Genomic DNA, 23,061 nt, shown 5'->3' with positions numbered 1-23,061 from the left:
GGCCTTAAATTGAATAACACCACTTTGTATAGTTCCCAATGTTTGTAAACTAATGAGTGTGCAGTACTACACTCAGGGTAGTAGAGAATGAAAAATACCTGGGGTAATTGTGCAGACAGATATAAAGTTTTCTGAGCAGTGCAGACAGGCTGCAAGAGTAGCTCAAGGGGTCTTGTCAATGATATACTGGATTTTGTTAGCAGGGATAAGGAGAAGATTATTCCTTTGTATAAGGCAATGGTCAGGCCAAACCTTGAGTACTGCATACAAGTCTGGAGACCTCATTTTAAGAAGGATATAGGAGCTGCTGGAACAAGTACAGAGAAGGACAATGAGATTGGTGAGTCGAACAAAATGTTGTTCTTACAAAGAAAGGCTTAAATTCTGCAAATTGCAGCATCTGGAGAGTAGGCACCTGCGAGGTGATCTGATTGAGCTGTGTTAAGGCCTTGAATGATTTTAGCAAGCTTAATGCTGATGAGATTCTTCCTCTTGCTTAGATTACGCACCTGAGGGAACATAAATTCAAATTGAGGAAAGACAGTTGTAGAATAAATGTGCAGAAATTGGCCTTTAACCAGCTGGTGGTTGATTGCTGGAACAAACTTCCATCTGTCGTTGTGAAAGTAGACAGCTTAAATCAATTCAAGGAAGAACCAGACAAACTGTTGGAGTTTATGGATGGAGGTGAAATGGGATAGTGTTTTTTTTTTTTTTTTTTTTTTTGATGATGCTGTATAATCTTACTTTCTTGCCTCTACTTGCTAACAACATTGAATTTTTTTCAAAATGCAGAGCAGTGTAATTGCCTCTTTGTACCTACTATAAAAATTTCTATATATCTTAGGTAAAACATTACTTGCTCTTAATTTTTGGTTATAACGTCAAAAATTGGGATTGTATTTTTGATTATAATATCATAATGATCCACTATGAGTTGTCAATAGTTGTCATTGATTTCTCCATTACTTTAGAAAGAGTAGAAGTAAGTGCAATGGGACGATAATTGGATGGGAGGGATTTGTTACTCTTTTTTAGGAACTGGCTGAATATGAGCAAATTTCCAAGCAGAAGGGAAAACACCTTCGGAATAAGAAAGGGGAAAAAGGCGACACAGAACAGGAGTAAGTTCTGGAGCACAGGTTTTGAGAACAAGTGGAGAAATATCATCTGGACCTGGAGTTTTAATAGCATCAAGATTGTTCAAAATCCTTCTAACATCCTTTTGACAGAAAACTGCAAGAGGCATTAAATGCAGTGTACTGGGAATGGTGGGAAGTAATTTATCAAGAACATCAATACATGAGTTGGAAGAAAAATAGGATGATAGTTGGTCAGCTTTATCTTTGGCTGAAGTGGCAATAGAACCTTCTGGTTTTGACAGAGGTGGGAACAGAGATGTACAAAAGTTGCGGCCAATAGCTTTGGAAAGAGGCACTATCATTTGGATAAGAAGCGAGTCTTCTACTCGTAACCTGTTTGAAATATAGTTTGGACTGATAAATAACTGCCTTACAATGGTTGCTAGCTGGTGATATTGAAACAAGTGATATTGAAACAAGCCAATTATGATATGCAACATTCTTCCCTTGAACAGCCTTAGCACATTTATTGGAAAACCAATGTTTAGATAAAGGATGAGAAGTTAAGGTGGAGTGTGGAATAAAGGATTTCCTCCCTATAAGAATAATTATACCGAAATGATCTGAGCAAATATTGACGTCAGAAGATTTGAAACAGTAATCTGATCAAGGAAAAGGAAAAAAAAAAAAAGAAATCTCGCAGATCATCCCATTTTGCATTCTTGTAATGTCAAACAACACAAGCTTTGAGATTGGCCACAAAAGAAAGGCTCCATTGGAGAAGAGACCATTGTCATGTTATTTGAGGTGCCTAGAGGACCACTCACCTTGACCATTTACTTAGAAGGATTGTTTGTGAGAAAAAGATTGTGTTGTTGGCTGCATGGTTAGAATTGTTTGGCATTCTGGTTGGTAAGTGAACAATCTGTGTGAGGTCATTAGTAATTGCAAAAGCCTCAGCATCTTGACCAGCTGGGTCCATGTGACTAGTAACAGAAGCCAGCTGGAGTTGGGAACATTGATATCATCAAGGTAAATTATCTCGCTGTTAGGAAAGTTGGACTGGAGAAAGTCAAGTTTCAAAGAAAAGAAGTCAAAGGAGGAGTTCCAAGCGATTAGTGGAGTTATGAAAATGATAGAGGCAACAGATGAATTTGACAGAATGTAATATATTTTAAGCCAGAGAAGATCAAAAAGAGGAGATTCCAAATTACTAACCGTCTAACCTGACAGAAATATCAAAATGGACATGTGCACAAGTACAACCTTTGAAGCAAAAGGAATCGTACAGTGAATAATTTGGACAACTGAGATGAGCAGCAGTTGAATCAACGAATAACTGGGATTTTGTCAGAAAAAGTAAATGGTGTGGCAGACTGTAAGTGGAAATAAACATCATTGAGATTAGAACTGAGGCATGTATATTTGTGAAACAAATGAGGAAGTTTTTAGGAGGTTTAGATCTTTTTGCAGATAAGTTTGTCCTATTAGTTTGACAGTTCATGGTGTATTCAGAAGTAAGAAAAGATGGCGTGGACATACTGTATGAAGTAAAGAAATTTTTGGATATGGTGTACACATGGCATCCACTGTCATGAAGGTGCAAGCAGAGGATTTGGCTGTCACAGACCAACCAGACTTCACCGAAATTAGGTCCACTTGCCTTGATTGTCACCCAAATATCAGTTTTAGACTCCTTGGCAGCACCAAATATGGAGAATGCAGAAAGGTCAGGGAATAACCACTACATATCCCCGGCAATATATCCTTAGTTGCTAATGCTCTTATAAAACCAAATAACAACTCCTTGGCAGCAAGCACAGTTTGACATACCTGAGAAAATGTCTGTGACAGCCTCAAGGATCTACCTCCCTCAACTCAGACCTTGTTAGTTGTCAATTTCAATCTTCTATTGATAAGTAACCATCATTCTCATCAAGACAAAGTCACCAGAATATTTACTGATCTCATACAATATGTTGAATTTCCTACATGAGAAAATCACTATGGTATGAAAAATTATTGATCCTATAACACTTCGAACCATTGGTCTTTGCTAGTGAAACTTATATATATATTTAAATAATGGCCTAAAAGTTAAGATGTAATAACATAAAATAAGAAAAAAAAATAAATAAAATATTAAGCTGTCATTAGAGGCAGCAAAAAGCACATCCTCCACATGATGCCCAGATATATTGGATAATTCAAAATAAAATAAAATAAAACATAAGCCAGCAGTATGGCAAATACTGTAGAGTGAAAATTAACATAAAAATAACGTAAAATAAAATAAACCAAAAGGGAGGGGGAAGTAAAGGTAATAAGACAAGAACAGTAGCCGAAAATCCCCTATATAATTTAGCCATTTAAATCCAATTAATAAAACCGATATAAAATTTAAAATAATGCCAATTATATGATAATTTAGCGGTACCTCCCTCGTAAAGTACCAGTTCCAAAAAATGTGAAATATCACCAAAAAGGGGTTAAATGAACTACTAAGAGAAAACAAAATATCAAAATAATAGACTGATCATTATGCCCCATATCGACAGGACCACGAGGCCAAACCTTTACTTCCACCTTTACCAACCTTTACTTTCCCCTCCCTTTTGGTTTATTTTATTTTACGTTATTTTTATGTTAATTTTCAGTCTACAGTATTTGCCATACTGCTGGCTTATGTTTTATTTTATTTTGAATGATCGGATATATATATATATAATGAGTTTTTAATGTAACTCTTTAAAAGAAAAGTTTAAAGAGTAACATAGAACAGAGGTAAATAGTAGATGAAATGGTTTCGGTGAAAGCAAGATTAATAAATTAGGTATGACAAATGCACCTAAAAGCGCAAAGCAGCATTAAAGGATACAAGAGTATATGTAAATTTTATTAATATACATTAAATTGAGTAAGTATATATAAGGGTGAGGAAAGTAGAAAAAGTAGAGTAGTAGATTAGTGAAAGATGAAAGAATGTTAATATCCTTGAGGTTATGATGAATTAAGTAAATTATGGCCTGAATTGCCAAGCCAATATAAAGTGGGGAAACTGTAAAGTAAAATTAGTATAACAAAATATTAATAAAATGCAAATAAAATAAAATGAAAATGGCAGCTGTCATCAGATATGGGTGGGGGAAACTATTTTAGTAAAGGGTCTAACATAGATAATGCAAAAGTAGCTTGATCTGATGTCAGCAGAAATAAATATTGATACATGATCAGGTATTTCGGTTCGAGCCCGTCACCACCAAATGCGGAGGATGCGGAAAGGTCAGGGAATGACCACCGCATATCCCGGAGCAATATGGCCTTAGTTGCTAATGCTCCTAAAAACCAAATAACAAACAAACATCAGGTATTTCATATACTGTGTGTGTGTATATATATATATACACAGATGGAAAGAAAGTTAATAAATTGTATCAAGCTGTAACTAATACTTATGGGCCAATGCAGTTGCTAGAGCAATTATGCATTACGACCATAATGTGTATAAAATATTTTGTATAATATTAAAGATAATAATATAGAAGTTAATTCAAGCAGAAGATACCAAGCTGGATTTAAAGAAATGCAAGGGATATAAAAAAAAAAAAAATAATAATAATATATATATATATATATATATATATATATATATATATATAAATAAACAATAGGGATAATCCTGGGTATAACCTCCATGCACAAGTACATGGTGGGTGGTCACGTAAACAGGGGTCGAGGTGTGGCGCCCACACCACATGGAGGAATGCCGCCCCTCTATGTTACCAGGCAGTACTAGGTGGTAGATGACTCTCATCAACCAGTGAAATACCACCACTTTGCTTATTGGAGGCTTGAAGTGGTGGAACCCATGTTTAGTCTCTAGAGCTAAGTTCCGGTCAACCCTTCTCTATCTCTTCCATCATGCAGTATGATTGATGAACTTTGAGGTTATGATAAACGTCGTGGCGAGATCCAATATTCCTTACATTTCGAGGGTACAGCTCTAAAACGGTGTTCGCAGGCCGGCTGCTAGTTAGTACACCGGACTGAACCTATTGGTAACTCTCTAGGAAGCTTCCGGATCAGCTAGTGTATAATCTTGCTACCTCTACTCTGCCAGATAGTGACTGGAGGGAGTCCGAGTAGTGTGTATGCGGGGAGCATTGCCGAGGCCACGTTATGTCAAGGATCTGAGTATATTCTTACCATGTGTACGCCATATCCAAAAATTTCATTACTTCATACAGCATGTCCCACCTACTTTTTCTTACTATTGAATACACCATGAATTGTCAAACTAATAGAGCAAGCTTACCTGCGAAAAGATCTAAACCTCCCAAGGACTTCCTAATTCATTTCACAAATATACGTGGTCTCAATTCTAATCTCAACGATGTCCATTTCCACTTGCAGTCTGCCAAACCCCATGTACTTTTTCTGACAGAATCTCAGTTATCGGTTGATCCATCTACTGCTCATCTCAGATACCCAAATTATTCGCTGTATGATTCCTTTCGCCTCAAAGGTGTGCATATATCCGTTCTGATATTCCCTGTCAGAGACTTGGCAATTTGGAATCTCCTCTCTTTGATCTTCTCTGGCTTAAAATCTCTCTACCTCATTGTGTCAAATTCATCTGTTGTCTCTCCCAACTCCACTAATCACTTGAAGCTCTTTGACTTCCTCTCTTTGCAACTTGACTTTCTCCAGTCCAACTTTCCTAACAGTGAAGTAATTTGCCTTGGTGATTTTAATGTTCACAACTCCAGCTGGCTTCCATTTTCTAGTCACACCGACCCAGCAGGTCGAGATGCTGAGGCTTTTGCAATTACTAATGACCTAGCACAGATTGTTCATTTACCTACAATAATACCAGACAATCCTAATCATACAGCCAATACGCTTGATCTTTTTCTCACAAACAACCCTTCTAAGTACACGGTCGAAGTGAGAGGTCCTTTAGGCACTTCAGATCACAACTTGGTGATTGTCTCTTCTCTAATGGAACCTTTATCTCATGGCTATTCCCAACCACGTGTTGTTTGGCATTACAAGAATGCGAAATGGGATGACCTGCGAGACTTCTTTTCTTCTTTTCCTTGGTCGGATTACTGTTTCAAAACTTCTGATGTCAACGTTTGCTCAGATCGTGTCACTGAAATTATTCTTGCAGGAATGGAATCCTCTTTATCCCACACTCCACCTTAAAATCTCATCCTTTATCTAAACCTTGGTTTTCCAATAAATGTGCTAAGGCTGTTCAAGAGAAGAATGTTGCATATCGTAATTGGCTTGTTTCTAATTCTTCAGTTTCATTTTCTGCCTACACCAAAGCTTGCAACGGTTGTAAAGCAGTTATTAATCAGTCCGAACTAGAGTTTGAACAGGCTAAGAGTAGAAAACTTGCTTCTTGCCCTAATGGTAGCCGAGCATTCTGATCTCTTGCCAAAGCTATTGGCTGCAACTTTTGTCCATCTTTGCTCCCACCTCTGTCCAAACCAGATGGTTCTGTTGCCACTTCAGCCAAGGATAAAGCTGACCTGCTAGCATCCCATTTTTCTTCCAGCTCATGTATTAATGATCTTGGTAAAACACCTCCCACCATTCCCAACATGCTCCATTCAATGCCTCCTGTGGTCTTCTGTCAAAAGGATATCAGAAGGATTTTGATGAATCTTGATGCTAAGAAAGCTCGAGGTCCTGATGGTATTTCTCCACTTGTTCTCAAAACCCGTGCTCCTGAACTTACTCCTATTCTTTGCCGCCTTTTTTCACTTTCTTATTCTAAAGGTATTTTTCCTTCTGCTTGGAAATTTGCTCATATCCAGCCAGTTCCTAAAAAGGGTGAGAAATCCCTCCCATCCAATTATCGTCCCATTGCAATTACTTCTACTCTTTCTAAAGTAATGGAGAAATCAATTAACCACCAACTCTTAAACTGCCTAGAAACCTTCCGTCTGATCAACGATCACCAGTATGGATTCCGTCAGTGTCGCTCCACTGGAGGTATTCTGGCTTATGTTACCCATTTATGGACTAATTCAATGGAAAGGTTCAGTGAAACACAAGTAGTTGCTCTTGACATCTCAAAGGCTTTCGATCGTGTTTGTCATAAAGGTCTTCTAAACAAGCTTCCATCTTATGGTTTGCCAATTGTTTTTAGTAATTGGTTATCCAGTTTTCTCTCTGATCGCTCACTGAGGGTGATGGTAGATGGCTCTCTGTCTTCTAACTTCTCCACTAATGCCGGTGACCCCCAAGGTTCAGTACTTTCCCGCACTCTTTTCCTCTTGTATATCAATGACCTTCTTCCATTGACTGGAAATCCTATCCATAGTTTTGCCGATGATAGCACATTGCATTCAACTTTCCATTTTGAGAAACCTTGTCCTGCTCAATCAGCTTCAACTTCTCGAAAATCTGCTACCAATTCCTTAAATGCCGATCTTCAGGTAATTCTCCAGTGAGGCAAAAACAACTTAGTTGATTTCAACCCTTCTAAAACTCAGTCTTGTCTTATATCTCGCAAAAAGGATTCTTCTGCTCCTATGCTTATCTTTAGTGACACTCCAATTTCTAGGCAAAATGATATATTCTCTTTTGGGGATTACCCTGACTTCTAACCTCTCTTGGCACAAGCACATTACAAATATTGCTCCCTCTGCATCTAAAAAACTTGGTTTTCTATTTCGCTCTCGGCGTTACTTTTCTTCCAAACAGCTGCTCACTCTGTATAAATCGCAAATCCGCCCTGCCATGGAAAATTGTTCCCACATCTGGGGTGGTGCCCCCAAAACCTTTCTCAGGCTTCTTTATTCCATTCAGAAGAGGGCAGTTAGGTTAATTAATGATTCATCTCTAACAGAGTCTCTCCACTCGCTTTCTCATAGATGCACTGTTTCTGCTGCATGCCTCTTCTACAGATACTTCCATGGGCACTGTTCTTCTGAATTGGCTTCTATAATTCCCGCTCTCTCTTTCAAAACAGTCCGAACACGTGCCGCCACTAGCCAACATCCATTTACTGTCCAACTTCAAACCCACAGAACCAACTTTTCATCTTCCTCATTTATTCATTCAACTGCCGTTTTCTGGAACAACCTTCCTTCATACGTATTTCCTGAAAATTACAATCTACAGAAGTTCAAGTCCAATGTCAACAAATATCTTCTTTCGTCTTCTTAACCTCAAACCCAAGCACGGTACTAAGTACTATAGTTTCCAATATCTCTCATGTTTGGGGTTCACAAAAAAAAAAAAAAAAAAAAAAAAAAATGAATATAAAGGTTATTAGCCAGATCAGATTAATGCCATCAATAGCAAATTGTATATTAACTCTGTCTGTAATCTAGTTATTATAGTAAAAGCACAATAAGTACTATACAGATGCTGAACATGTATATGAACACAACAGTATACAGCTTACAGTTGGCCATAAGGCCAAAATAACTTATAAAGACAAAAATAGACCATGTAGGCCTACAAGGCCAAACCTTGGAAATAAATATATAATCAGTAACAAAATATAAATATATAATACAATAATGATTATGAAGTTAATTATTGGTGTAGAGATACATTGAAAGGAACTTTTTCAAGGGCTAACACTCAATATATCCTACCAATAATTAACAGAGCTATCTGTTTCTGATTGCCATCTGCCTATTTATCAGTGTCCAAATCTTAAACTTAATTTTGTTATAATTTAGTAGCAAACAGGCAAGATAACATTTAACTCGACAGATACCTTCGAAACGAATGTATAGAAAAAGGAAATAAGAAAAAGCAGGCCAACTATAATTTTCAATTTCTGTTGTGGTATTATTTTTTATTTATACAAAAGCAGGCTATAGCTAACATAAGGAGAATGGAAGTAGGGATAAGTATAGTAATATTACCTCAATTTCCCTCGAAGTACTCTAATAGATCTTGAGGTATGAAAAATTAGGGTTAAATAGTAAAAAGTGAAAAGTAAAGAAAAAAGCATTTATATAATTGTACATAGGATTTAACTGGGAGCGTAACTGCCCGACCCTTTAGTAAGGGATCCTGGTATGTCTATAAGAGGACACCTTATGGTGTTAAATAGATAAAGATAATGATGAAATATAGAATGATATAGAAAATTAGAGGAATGGCTAATACCCAATTAATAGCTGATTTATCATAAATTATCCTATTACACAAAATGGTATATGTTCTGTACTGGAACAAGTAATAAAATAAAATAAAGAATAGATAATTTAGAATGACCAATAAATAAGTCAAGTTAACATCTGCTTACCATATTGAACTGTTCTACATGAAAGAATGAAAAAGTTGAGCACATGTTACTATATACCAAACAATTGGTATATAGTTGTTTGGTATATAGTAACATGTGCTCAACTTTTTCATTCTTTCATGTAGAACAGTTCAATGTGGTAAGCAGTTGTTAACTACTGACTTATTTATTGGTCATTCTAAATTATCTATTCTTTATTTTATTTTATTATTTGTTCAGTATAGAACATATACCATTTTGTGTAATGGGATAATTTATGATAAATCAGCTATTAATTGGGTATTAGGAATATACTTCCTCCTATCGTGTATGGGCAGAATTGCAGACACTTTCAAATTTAACCCTAACTCGCGACTTTTTTTCAGCATTGACCTGTACTTGTTAAGTAAATCTGCAGATCTCTTACTCTTAAGGTCATTAGGGCCAAAGTGTACAACGATATCACCTTTTGTGCCCTTAAAAGATGATATCTGCTTTACAGCTTCATCAAATTTCACCTCTGGCAGGCATACCCTGGTCCTGTTTCACCTATCCTTTTGCATAATATATTCCCCATTTCCCTGACAATAGAGTCACCAACAATAACTAGTTCCTGTGGGATTAGTGCATTCTGCCTTGGAGATTGCCGCTGTTTTGCCTGATGCACAGGTGTGAGCTCTGCCATTGGGCAGCTGAGAGCGTGATGGGCCCCTCATATTAATTTATTCGAGGGCATCTACCCTACACCTCAAACTCTCATAGGCATCCATCAGAATGCTGAGTTGGCTTCTAATTTCTTCACAACATCATCAAAGTGGTCTCCTTATCAAAAAACATACATAGAACAAATAGAAAGAGTTCAAAGAAAACTAATAAAGAACTTGATCACCTTAAAAGATAACTTCTTAGAATATCATAGTCTAAATTATCACAGTTACTTACGTGACCTAAATCTGAACACAGTAGAATATTGAAGAACTATAATTGGATTAAAATTTATATATACAAAGTTTTAAACAATATTATTTTAAATAATGAATTGCACCCTTAAATTTATTATAAAGTTCCTTACATAATTTTAAGATCTCACAAATTATTCTATTTTAGCTTTTGAATTGACTATGGGTGTAACGGCTTTATCTACAGATTTAATAACATTGATATAACATAAAATTAATAACATTGATCCATTAATACCATATAATGACTTTTAAAATCAGTGTAATTACTGTTTAATATAAATAGTTTTACAGATTGTTTTATTTTACTTTGATTTTATTGAAATCATTACTTGATTTCTTTATGTGCAATGTATGATTGTGTACTGTAACACATGCATTTTTTTAAAGTGAAGCAGAAGTTTCAATAAACAAATGCACCTAAGGTACTTTTTGAAAGAGGACTTCTGAGAAGACTTTTCATCGTTACATATAGCTGATGGAAAAAAATATGCAAAAAAATATTTTGGTTATACGAATTCATTTCTGAAACCTTTTTGGTTATATTTTGTATAACAGTTATTGCCTGCTACCTTACAGGATAGAATACAAGAAACAGCACCGTATTCAGTAGTCACGGGCTTGAACCCCGGTCACTCAAGGCACGTGTACTTATGCACCCGCACGCTGACCACTAGGCTATGGAGGAAAGGTTTTCCGTAGCCAAGTGGTCAGGAGCAGGAGTGCAGTAGCACATGCTCTTTGAGTAGACTGGGGTTCAAGCCCCTGACTGCTGAATACGATCGATCTGCCAACCCGCACTGGACCAGCGTGGCAGATTATGGTCCATTTCCCTCAGCATGAATTGTTGAGGAGGCTTCCATCCTGCAGTGGGTTGATAATGGCTGCACTTTACTTTTTTTTACCTTACAGGATAGAAGATGGCAGGTGTTCGGAACTTTGGTGGAGCACACTATAAAATCATTTCCCACCAAAATGAAATTGCCATTCAGGATGAGGCCTTCAGTATCTTTCAATGAAAGAAGAAACTTTCATTTGATCCTACCTCTTGGTGAAGTTTTATTAAAATAACCATTAAAAAGTGACCCCAGCTTCAGTTCTGGAACTTTTTAATCCTACCTTATATTACAGTTATTGTATGTTATTTCAGCAAGTGGTTAGGTTTTACTGGAAAAAAATAGATACCAATTCTACCACCTAAAAGTGGAATAAACAAGATTTCATTATATTGCATAATTTTTTCCATACAAACAACCAATTCAGCTGTATAGAGCAAAGTAAATATTTTTGCTGGCTACTTTTAGGCTTATAAAATCTCACGTAGTGTGAAACTGTGTTATACTAGACTAAGAACCAGTACAGAAATGAGGGTTATGTTCCAAAAGTTAACAAAAATACACTATTTTTTTTTATAACTATCGGAAACTTAATTTTTATTAAAAATAGTAATAATTGAACAAATGCCTTACAAATTGTGATACATATGTCAGATAATGTATGTTCATATAATTTTCTTCCGCTTCATCACTGCTAAGCATAACCAAATGAGAACATTTCTACTGTTGCAGAATATCTTCACCTTCTGAACTTTCTTCTGCAGGTTCTAGATTTCGTATATCTTCTTCTCTCTCTAAAAAATCAGCAATCTGAGTTTGTTTGCTTTTGCTTGATAGATCTTTGTAAATTTCATAGTATGGAGCTAAGCATTTTTGAAGCTTCCTTTTGAACTCTATGATCCTTTCAGTCAAAGGATCTACATTCAAAAAATAAGATTCTAATTGCTTGGCTCGGTTTATTCCATTCCTTATACTTTTTAGTGTAAAATTTGGAACTACAGAATTTTCATCTGTGCTATCATCCTCTGAACTGATTGCTTCATTCAAATTTGAACTTTTTTCAATGTATGATACCTTCTCCCCTTTTTTAAGACAATCCAAAATCTGTATCTTTGATTCTAGAGAAATAGTTTCTTTTGAGCGGCGAGAAATTTTTTTGAGAAATTATTCCAATACAGTTCTTAAAAACAAAGTTTAGTAATACACACCCAGAAAAATTTATAAATGATCAAATAATAACCAAAATAACCTTACAAAAACCTTAAAAGTAATGAACTGCACACTTCGAAGTTGCAATTTTTTTATGGTCTCAACCAAGCACAAGTTCAGTAGCAGAGAATGTTAAATGGGATTTCTCAATATTTTTAAAATTATTTTATTTTATTTTTTTTTTGCATAACGACTTGCGAGTCAATAGCAGGAATTCACAAAAAAGAATGGATATGTTGAAAAATTATATCCAACATAATAGCAGGGTTCCCCCCCCCCAAAAGCTCAAAATACCATGTTATGCAAGGTTTGCCATAATTCTATAACTGTGTTATATGTTGTAGAAGTGTCATGTTATACGGGGGTTGCTATATGGATAACACAGCATTTCTACAACCCTGTTGTTAGAAGTGCCGTGTTATCTGTGTTTTAGGTTCTCCAAACTTTTATATCTTCTCCCCCCCCCTCAATTTCATGCTCTATGCTTGCAGAACAAAAGCAAATAAACAGATTTGACATAGTTATAAGCAGTGCTTTTTTTTTTTTTTGTAAAAAAAATAGGTGCTGGTACTCATTCTTTGCTATTGGAAAAATTGAAAATTAAAAGGATATGAAAAGTACTCTAATTCCCACCCCCTGATATTTTTACTTTATTAGTAATTTTTTTTTTTTTTTAGAATAAGAACAAGAAATTAAGTATATTAACACAGTTTGTTAAGCATAAATTTATTATTCAAGTACAGTAATACCCCGACTTACGCTACCCCGACTTATGAGGACTCGGAGTTACGCGGTTCTTGATTTTTTCGATTGGCAACACTGCCGCCCACTATCTTCAAGGTCGTTTTTCATATGCTATCGATATACAGTGCGACGGCGGAGAGTGAGAGCGAAAGATGAACAAAATTCAACTTTGCTGCCGCATGAGCTGCACACATATACAAGAATTTGCATTCCAATTGTCATATTTATATGTGTGCGTTCGAATTCGTGCTCAACTTTTGTCGGAAATTACATCGTTTACACGAATAAAAAAACTTTCCAGGCTTTAAGATTTCCAAAGACCGATTGACAATGATGGTTGGCGGGAATGCAGCTGGTGACTGCAAGTTAAAACCTCTCTTAATTTATCGCTCCGAAAACCCAAGAGTTTTAAAAAATATATCTAAAATTAGCTTACCAGTGATTTGGAAGTCAAATCATAAAGCTTGGGTGACAGCTTCTGTTTTTGAGGACTGGTTTGGTCACCACTTCATACCCAAAGCCGAACGTTATTGCAAGCCTAAACAGATTCCATTTAAATTGATCCTTCTTATTAACAATGCACCCGGTCACCCTCCTGCCACCCTAATTAATTTCGACCGACGTGTGAAAGTTGTGTTTTTGCCTCCAAACGCAACCAGCTTGCTTCAACCGATGGACCAGGGAGTCATCAAAACATTCAAGGCCTACTACACGAGGCATTCGTTTGCATGTCTGAATGAAGCTATGAAACAAAATAGTGAGATATCTGTTAAAGACTTTTGGAAACAATTCAATGTTTTAGATGCCATAAGAATCATTAAAGAATCTTGGGATGAAATTCACAAAAAAACATTGAATGGTGTCTGGAAGAAACTTTGTCCATTTTTATTTTCAAAAACGAGACAAAAACAACACCAGAAAGTGATCATGTCACTCATATGATAGAAGAAGTTGTTAACCTTGCCAGGCAATTAGATTTGGAAGTCAGTGGTGATGATGTCAATGAGCTGTTGGATTCACATAGTGAGGAGCTGACAATGAATGAGCTCATAGAGATGCGTGAGTAAAACGTCACTGAATTATCCGACACTTCAGACCCAGTTCCACCAGAAAAGCACATGACAATTGCAAGCTTGACAGGTCTCAGCTCAATTGAAAAGGTCTTAAAAATTTTAGAAAACATAGACTCCAACGAAAGACACGTTATAGCTACAAAGCAAGGAAAAAAAAATTATTAGCTTGCTACGAAGAAATTCTGCGTGAAAAAAGGGCACTTTGTCGTCAGACGAATTTGTTAGATTTTATGAAGCCATCGACGTCGAAATAAGTTTTTTACGTAACTCATTTATTTTTTTAATACATAATTTGTATTAATATGTATAAATAACTGCAATTTTATTAAATATTTTTCTTTTAAACTAGTTTTTTTGTTAGTCCTTGGTCCCAATTAAACAAAATTTATATGTATTTATATGCAAGGTTGTACCCCGACTTAAGCGAATTCGACTTAAGTGATTTTTGTTGGACCCACCTATTGCGTAACTTCGGGGTATTACTGTATATAAAAAAAATAAGTAAAATAAGTAAAATTAATTTCATAATAAAGTTTTTGTAGAATATTCCAAATTTTTATTAAGTTCTCATCTGACACCCTATGCTGACTTCTCTTCCTGCTTTTTGTATTGGTTGCTGAATGACATTTCCGGAGCAGCCATGAATCTAAATATTTCGCTGGATCGCAGCAGGTCAGCGGGCGGCCCACAGTTTTAAGAAACAGTAGTGAAGAAACTGTTTTTGTCATCAACGAAGCGTTTCGCTGGTTGGCGATCAGATTTATTTCTGAATTCTTTGGAAACTTTCTTATCAATTAGGTGTCGACGAATTGCATTTAACTCTTAATTAACTTTAATTTTCATTTAACTTCATTTAACTTTAATTTTCTAACTTCATTTTCACCAAATGCCAGCAATTCATGTTTAGAAGGTTTAATACTTTCGTTGTCCTCGTTTTCCTTCTATAGTCATCGGTATTGTCACTAGTTCTTAAATCTAAATTTTTTGAAACTGTCCAAAATATTGGTATCATATGGATATTCAGGTAAAGTGTAAACAGAGATAGGGAAAATTTTCGGAAAAATGTGGATAATGCACTTCCGCGAAATAACAGATGATTATTTATGGGGTAAAAGAAAATCACTTTTCTAATTCTCGAATGGGGCACTTGCAGTTGATTCACAGAGGTGTCTAACCTACAACCAGTGAGGAAAGTGAACTAAAACAGCATTTTAAATTTTATTATCAAAAAATTTTTCTCATTAAATGTTTTGTTCAGTAAATGTAATTGTGTATTGTACTTAATAAAATTTTTGAATATTTTCAATTTTACTTTTACACGCAATAAGATATCAAAAATGTAACACACTAAAGAAACTTTGAATTTTTTTGAATATGGCCTCGGTACTGGAAAAAGTTGGACACCACTGCAGTAGAAGGTGGGCCAGAGCCCATTGGGAATACACCTTTATCTGCTCACTGCAGATCAGTCGACTTCTCCGTGTGTGGGACGGGTGGTCGGATAGGTTTTACCAGGTACAGCTAAGTTATACAGTACTAATCACTTTAGCTCTCTTAATTCGCGCAGCAACACTAATTGCATGAAGGCCAGAAATACGAACAGGCCGTACCAAGTTAATTCTCTCCTAATCCGTTCGCTATATGAAAATTTTCTTCCCTCAACCGAAACTATTTTAAATGTAACTTCCAAGGGGAATTCAAAATAATTAAAGAGGTCCGACTGAGTAATTTAGAATTATAAAAGTGGTTATACAGTTTTATATAGAAAATATCTTAACAATAGACAGTAAAAAATGCAAATTTAGTTAAATCATTTTAAGCTTATTTGAATAGTAGGTAAACATGTGAAAAAATTTATGGAATATTATAAATTTCAAAGTGCATTGTATCCAAATGTCACATGTCACTGTTAATAAAGGTGCCGGTATGTTGTACCGTTGCGTACCGTCACAAAAAAGCACTGGTTATAAGTATACATACTTCTATAAATTAATGTATACCTCAATACATTTAGTCTCAAATATTGGAATAAAATAAGCTTCGTACCTATATTAGTAAGATGGTCCATATTTCATACAAAAAAAGCTTCATAAAAACATGCGACCTGCCTGGAAAAAAAAACAACCAAGTGACCCCAATGGAAGCATGCTATGCACTTAAGGAACTTCGGGGGACAAAAGCTATATGCAACTACTCAAACCTTGGATTAAACTATGATTGGAGTCTCATCATGGGCAGATAGCCATTGTGAACACCTTAGCAGCCAAGTTACAAAATATATCCACAGTATGGAAGATGGTACAGTGGTACAGTAAGTAAAGTAGAAATAGTAAAGTCTGGGGCAAAAGCCTTGAGATATGAAAGCTGTAAAATGTCATTGTATATGCGTTTAGCCTCTTTCCCTACATGATTATAAACAAACTGGGTTTGTTAGTGTGTCAGTCTCATTATGGAGGCACATTATGGAGTGCAATACCAAGCCACAAGCTGCCTTGGTATTGCACTACTGTAAATAAAAGGCACTACTCCATTGGAGAAATATATTGCTTTTAATTTAAAGTGTATGTCACTACCTATACTCTGGTTTTAACTCTTTTTGGAATCACGGGTTGTTCAAGTCCTCACAATGCCTACCTACCCTCTGATAAGATTCTACTGAGTGTTGAAACTGGATCTGGATAGTGGCACACACTTCAGATAAAAAGCAATATACTTCTCCATTGGAGCAGGTCCTTTATTTAGAGTAATGCAATATCAAGGAATGTGTGATGAAGTACTTCACAATATTGAGATCAATGCACTAATTAAAAGTAGGACTACCAGTATTTTATCATCATTTGAGTGACCAAATCAAATGTAGTTGCTGTTGGATTAATTATGCCAATCTTCGGTAGGAATGGAAATTTTCAGTACTCTATATCTTTGCCTGCAGCTCATGGTTTTATGTGTTTCTGACTCAGACAGTTTGGGACCTTGGCATATTGACTAGCCAGAACAGTGAGGTTTGTCAAGTTGTAATACTAAATTCATTATTGCTTATGGACAATTGTTGATACTGAAAGAAATATGTATATTTTAGATAAGGTATCAGGCTTTGTTGTATACCACTAATGTTCAAATAATGATTTTTTTATTTTTATTTTATTTTAGGTGAGACTTCAACTTTGGGACACAGCTGGACAAGAAAGATTTCGTAGTCTTATTCCTAGCTATATTCGTGATTCTACTGTAGCAGTTGTGGTTTATGATATCACTAGTAAGTGAAAGTTGGCTTCTTGTGCATGTAATTTTCCTTATTTTTCTAAACTGATTTAGTCCTTAAGGTTGTCCCAGACATTCTCTTAAATATGCCAGATAAGCTGTACTTGCTAACTGGGAGTTTAAAATGCTGATGGAACTGATATTCGGATGACATTCAAGTCAAGTAGACCCAATTTCGGCGAAGTCCGGACGGTCTGTGACAGCCAAATCCTCTGCTTGCACCTTCACGATGGAGGGACCATTAGTAATCCTGGGTATAACCTCCAGGCACGAGCACACTGGGTGACCACCCAGTTATGAACTAACATAACCAGGGGTCGAGGTGTGGCGCCCACACCACATGGAGAAATGCCGCCCCTCTGTGTTACCGGGAAATACTAGGTGGTAGATGATTCTCATCAACTGGTGCAATACCACCACTTTGCTTATTGGAGGCTTGAAGTGGTGGAACCCATGTTTAGTCTCCAGATCTAAGTTCCGGTCAACCCTTTCCCCATCTCTTCCATCATTCAGTATGATTGATGACTTTTGAGGTTATGATGAACATCATGATGAGATCCAATCTTCCTTACATTTTGAGGGTACGGCTCTAAAACGGTGTTTGCAGGCCGGCCGCTAGTTAGTACATCTGACTGAACCTATTGGTAACTCTTTAGGAGGCTTCCGGATCAGCCAGTGTATAATCTTGCCACATCTACTCTGCCAGATAGTGACTGGAGGGAGTCCAAGTAGTGTGTATGCAGGGGGCATTGTCGAGGCCACTTTGTCAAGGATCTGGGTATATTCTTACCATGTGTACACCTATCCAAAAATTTCATTACTTCATACAGCATGTCCCCCTCCCCCGCACTTTTCCTTACAATTGAATACACCATGAATTGTCCAACTACTAGAGTAGTTTACCTGCGAAAAGATCTAAACCTCCCAAGCACTTCCTAATTCATTTCACAAATATAAGTGGTCTCAATTCTAATCTCAACTATGTCCATTTCCACTTGCGGTCTGCCAAACCCCATATACTTTTTCTGACAGAATCTCAGTTATCAGTTGATTCAATTACTGCTCATCTCAGTTGCCCAAATTATATGCCGTATGATTCCTTTCGCCTCAAAGGTGGTACTTGTGCATATGTCCATTCCGATCTTCCCTGGCTTAAAATCTCTCTACCTTGTGTCAAATTCATCTTATCTCTACGGTTTTCTCAACTCCACTAATCGCTTGGAGCTCTTTGACTTTCTCTCTTTGCAACTTGATTTTCTCCAGTCCAACTTTCCTAACAGTGAGGTAATTTTCCTTGGTGATTTTAATGTTCACAACTCCAGCTGGCTTCCGTTTTCTAGTCACATCGACCCAGCTGGTCGAGATGCTGAAGCTTTTGCATTTTCTAATGACCTTACACAGATTGTTCATTTACCTACTAGAATACCGGACAATCCCAACCATACAGCCAATATGCTTGATCTCTTTCTCACAAACAATGCTTCTAAGTACTCAGTCGAAGTGTGTGGTCCTTTAGGTACTTCAGATCACAACTTAGTGATTGTCTCTTCTCCAATGGAGCCTTTATCTCATGGCTATTCCCACCCTCGTATTGTTTGGCATTACAAGAATGCAAAATGGGATGATCTACGAGATTTCTTTTCCTTGGTCGGATTACTGTTCCAAAACTTCTGACGTCAACATTTGCTCAGATTGTGTTAGTGAAATTATTATTGTACGAATGGAATTCTTTATTCCACACTCTACTTCAAAATCTCGTCCTTTATCTAAACCTTGATTTTCCAATAAATGTGCTAAGGCTGTTCAAGAGAAGAAGATTGCATATCGTAATTGCCTTGTTTCCAATTCTTCAGTTTCATTTTCTGCCTACACCAAAGCTCGCAACAATTGTAAAGTGGTCATTAATCAGTCCAAACTAGATTTTGAACAAACTAAGAGTAGAAAACTTGCTTCTTGTCCTAATTGGAAGCGAGCATTTTGGTGTCTTGCCAAAGCTATTGGCCGGAACTTTTGTCCATCTCTGCTCCAACCTTTGTCAAAACCAGATGGTTCTGTTGTCACTTCAGCCAAAGATAAAGCTGACCTGCTAGAATCCCATTATTCTTCCAACTTATGTATTAATGATCTTGGTAAAACACCTCCCATCATTCCCAACATGCTCCATTCAATGCCGCGTGTGGTCTTCCGTCAAAAGGATGTCAGAAGGATTTTGATGAATCTTGATGCTAAGAAAGCTCCAGGTCCCGATGGTATTTCTCCACTTGTTCTCAAAACCTGTGCTCTTGAACTTACACCTGCTCTTTGACACCTTTTTTCACTTTCTTATTCCAAAGGTGTTTTTCCTTCTGCTTGGAAATTTGCTCATATCAGCCAGTTCCTAAAAACGGTGAAAAGTCCCTCCCATCCAATTATTGTCCCATTGCAATTACTTCTACTCTTTCTAAAGTAATGGAGAAATCAATTAACCACCATCTCTTAAACAACCTAGAAACCTTCCGTGTGATCAGCGATCGCCAGTATGGATTCCATCAGTGTTGATCCACTGGTGATATTCTGGCTTATGTTACTCCTATATGGACAATTTCAGTGGAAAAATTTTTGGGGAAACACAAGCAGTTGCTCTTGACATCTCAAAGGCTTTTGATCATGTTTGGCATAAAGGTCTTCTAAACAAGCTTTCATCTTATGGTTTACCAACTGTTTTTTGTAATTGGTTACCCAGTTTTCTTTCTGATAGCTCACTGAGGGTGATGGTAGATGGCTCTCTCTCTCCTAACTTCTCCACTAATGCTGGTGTCCTCCAAGGTTCAGTTGTTTTCCTCTTGTACAAAGGGTACTAGGAAAGTTTTGCAATACAGCTTTGTTTATTTAATTTTTTAAAAGTAATTTCCTCTACATTCAATACACCTCTCCATCCTCCGAAACCAATCTTTAAACCAGTTCTGCCAAGTTTCACTAGGGAGTAAAGCACACTCGTTGTCCCAAGCCCGTAGAAGGTCCCTCATCACTGGAAAACCGCCTCCCTTTAGGCTTCATTTTCACATGCGGGAACAGTGCAAAGTCGCAGGGAGCAAGGTCTGGTCTGTAGGGAGGGTGCTCGAGAAGTTTCAGTCCTGTCGTGGTCAAATATTCGGTGCAGGCTTTGGCGCGGTGAGCTATAGCATTATCGTGATGGAGGTACCAGGTGTCCATTCTTGACTTTGGCCGCAGGTTCTTCATAGATCCAATGACTTTATGCAGGCATTGTTCAGTATACCACTTAGCTGTGACTGTCTTCTGCGTGTCCAAAACGACACGTTCCACAATTCCACTCGATTTGAAAAATACAGCTATCATTTTCTTCTTTACAGATCGGGATTTTCTGACAATTAAGGGTGTGTCGTCATCATCAAAGACCCAAACTTTGTTTTGAGCCTTGGTCGGCAGATCGTAATAGTACAGCCAAGTCTCGTCACCTGTCACGATGTTGTTCACATACCGAGATTGTCCCTTATTAAACTTTTTTAACATCTCCCGGCACCAAGTCACACGTCGTGTCATCTGCTCTTCAGTCAGTTGATGCGGCACCCAGAGAGAACAAAGTTTCTTCACGTGCAAATAATTTTGCAGAATCGAACGAATTGCTGGTGCATTTAGGCCCAAAGTATCCTCTATCTGTTGGTAGGTCACTCGCCTGTTTTCGTCAAGCATTTTTCTCACAGCAGTAACGTTTTCCTCCGTAACTGACGTTCGTGGTCTTCCCGGCCTCTCAGAATCCTCCAGAGTGAAATTTCCCCTTTGGAATTCTCTATACCACCTGAATATCGTTGTACGATGTGGACAATCATCATCTAGTGCAAGAGTCATTTCTTCTAAGCACTGGTCTATGGTTAAACCACGCACGAAATTATACCGCAAAACTGTCCTTATCTCATTTCGTGACCACGATGCTATCGCAAGCACTTTACACTCTCACTACTAATGAATAACTGAGCCCATCGACTTGGCACGGCGGCTACTATGCACGTATGAACATGTCTCAACATGCAGCAACAAGCAGCTTCCTGTGATTCATTGTTGCGTCATATTGCAAAACTTTCCTAGTACCCTTTGTATATTAATGACCTTCTTCCATTGGCTGGAAATCGTGCCCGTAGTTTAGCTGATGACAGCACATTGCATTCAACTTTCCATTTTGAGAAACCTTGACCTGCTCAATCAGCTTCAACTTCTTGAAATCTGCTCCAATTCCTTAAATGCTGATCTCCAGGTAATTCTCCATGGGTCAAAGACAATTTAGTTTATTTCAATCCTTCTAAAACTCAGTCTTGTCTTATATCTCGCAAAAAGGATTCTTCTGCTCCTATGCTTATCTTTGGTGACATTCCGATTTCTAGATCTCTTTTGGGGATTACCCTGACTTCTAATCTCTTTTGGTAAAAGCTCATTACAAATATTGCTTCCTCTGCATCTAAAAAACTTGGTTTTCTCTTTCTTTCTCGGCGTTACTTTTCTTCCAAACAGCTGTTCATTCTGTTGTAGTAGTAGTAGTGGCATGTGATGCAAGAAAGCAAAGCGTATGAGCTTATGCAGCATCAGCCAAAAAAAAAAAAAAAAAAAAATTTACAAAACAATCCACTCTAAATATTTGTCCAGTTCCTCCTTAAATTTATTTAACCTATCAACTTCCACAACGACAGATGGAAGTTTGTTCCAACAATTAACCACCTGCTGGCTAAAGGCAAATTTCTGCACATCTATTCTACATCTATCCTTCCTCAATTTCAATTTATGCCCCCTTAGGTTCGTAATCTGAACAAGTGAAAGAATTCATCAGAATTCAGCGTGCTAAACCCATTCTAGGCCTTATACACCTCAATCAGATCACCTCGCAGGTGCCTAGCCTCCAGCTGCTGCAATTTGCAGAACTTAAGCCTCTCCTGGTAAGAGGATCCCTTCATTCCCCTCACCAATCTTGTTGCCCTTCTCTGTACACGCTGAAGCAAATCTATTTCCTTCCTAAAATGAGGCCTCGAGACCTGCATGCAGTAGTCAAGGTGTGGCCTGACATTGCCTTATACAGAGGGACAATCACCTCCTTTTCCTTGCTAACAAAATTCCTGTATATCAGTGACAACACCCCATGACCTACCCTGGCAGACTGTTTGCATTGCTCAGAAAACTTCATATCTAACTGCACAATTACTCCCAGGTCTGTTTCATTTTCTACCTCCTTAAGTGTAGTACTACACAGTTGGTATGTTTCTCTGGGGTTACTTCTACCCATATGCAGTACTTTGCATTTTTCAAAGTTAAACTTCAGTTGCCACTTCTCAGCTCATCTGCCCAAATTTTCTAGATCCTGTTGCAGTAACACACTGCCATTACTGTGATTAACAACCCTGCCAACCTTTGTATCATCTGCAAACTTCGATATTAAGCCTGATATACCTCATCAATATCATTGATAAATATACAAAACAACAGTGGACCCAACACCGAACCCTGTGGGACTCCACTAATAACATTAGTCCACGAAGGGCAGCACCCATTGATTACCACCCTCTGTCTTCTCCCACTCAACCATCCTTTTATCCATTGTAGTAACTTACCCTTAATATCATTCTGCTCCAATTTGTACAGTAGTCTTCCCAT

The 23,061-nt window shown here is 37.2% G+C and overlaps 1 protein-coding gene across 2 annotated transcripts in view; it reads left to right on the top strand.

Annotated features, from left to right (window-relative positions):
- LOC150091993 (ras-related protein Rab-6A) overlaps positions 1-23,061 on the top strand; it is a 240,322-nt gene that overhangs the window by 98,609 nt on the left and 118,652 nt on the right. For both annotated transcript variants that reach the window (XM_090386428.1, XM_090386419.1), the window contains exon 4: positions 17,317-17,422. In XM_090386428.1, the coding sequence (XP_090242554.1) occupies positions 17,317-17,422 (106 nt within the window). The remainder of the gene's footprint in view (positions 1-17,316; positions 17,423-23,061) is intronic.

This window comes from Mastigoproctus giganteus, chromosome 1 (assembly GCF_048544385.1).
Source record: "Mastigoproctus giganteus isolate SK-2022 chromosome 1, ASM4854438v1, whole genome shotgun sequence".
In the NCBI taxonomy this organism is placed as follows: domain Eukaryota; kingdom Metazoa; phylum Arthropoda; class Arachnida; order Uropygi; family Thelyphonidae; genus Mastigoproctus; species Mastigoproctus giganteus.
This window is presented reverse-complemented; position numbering and strand designations above follow the sequence as displayed.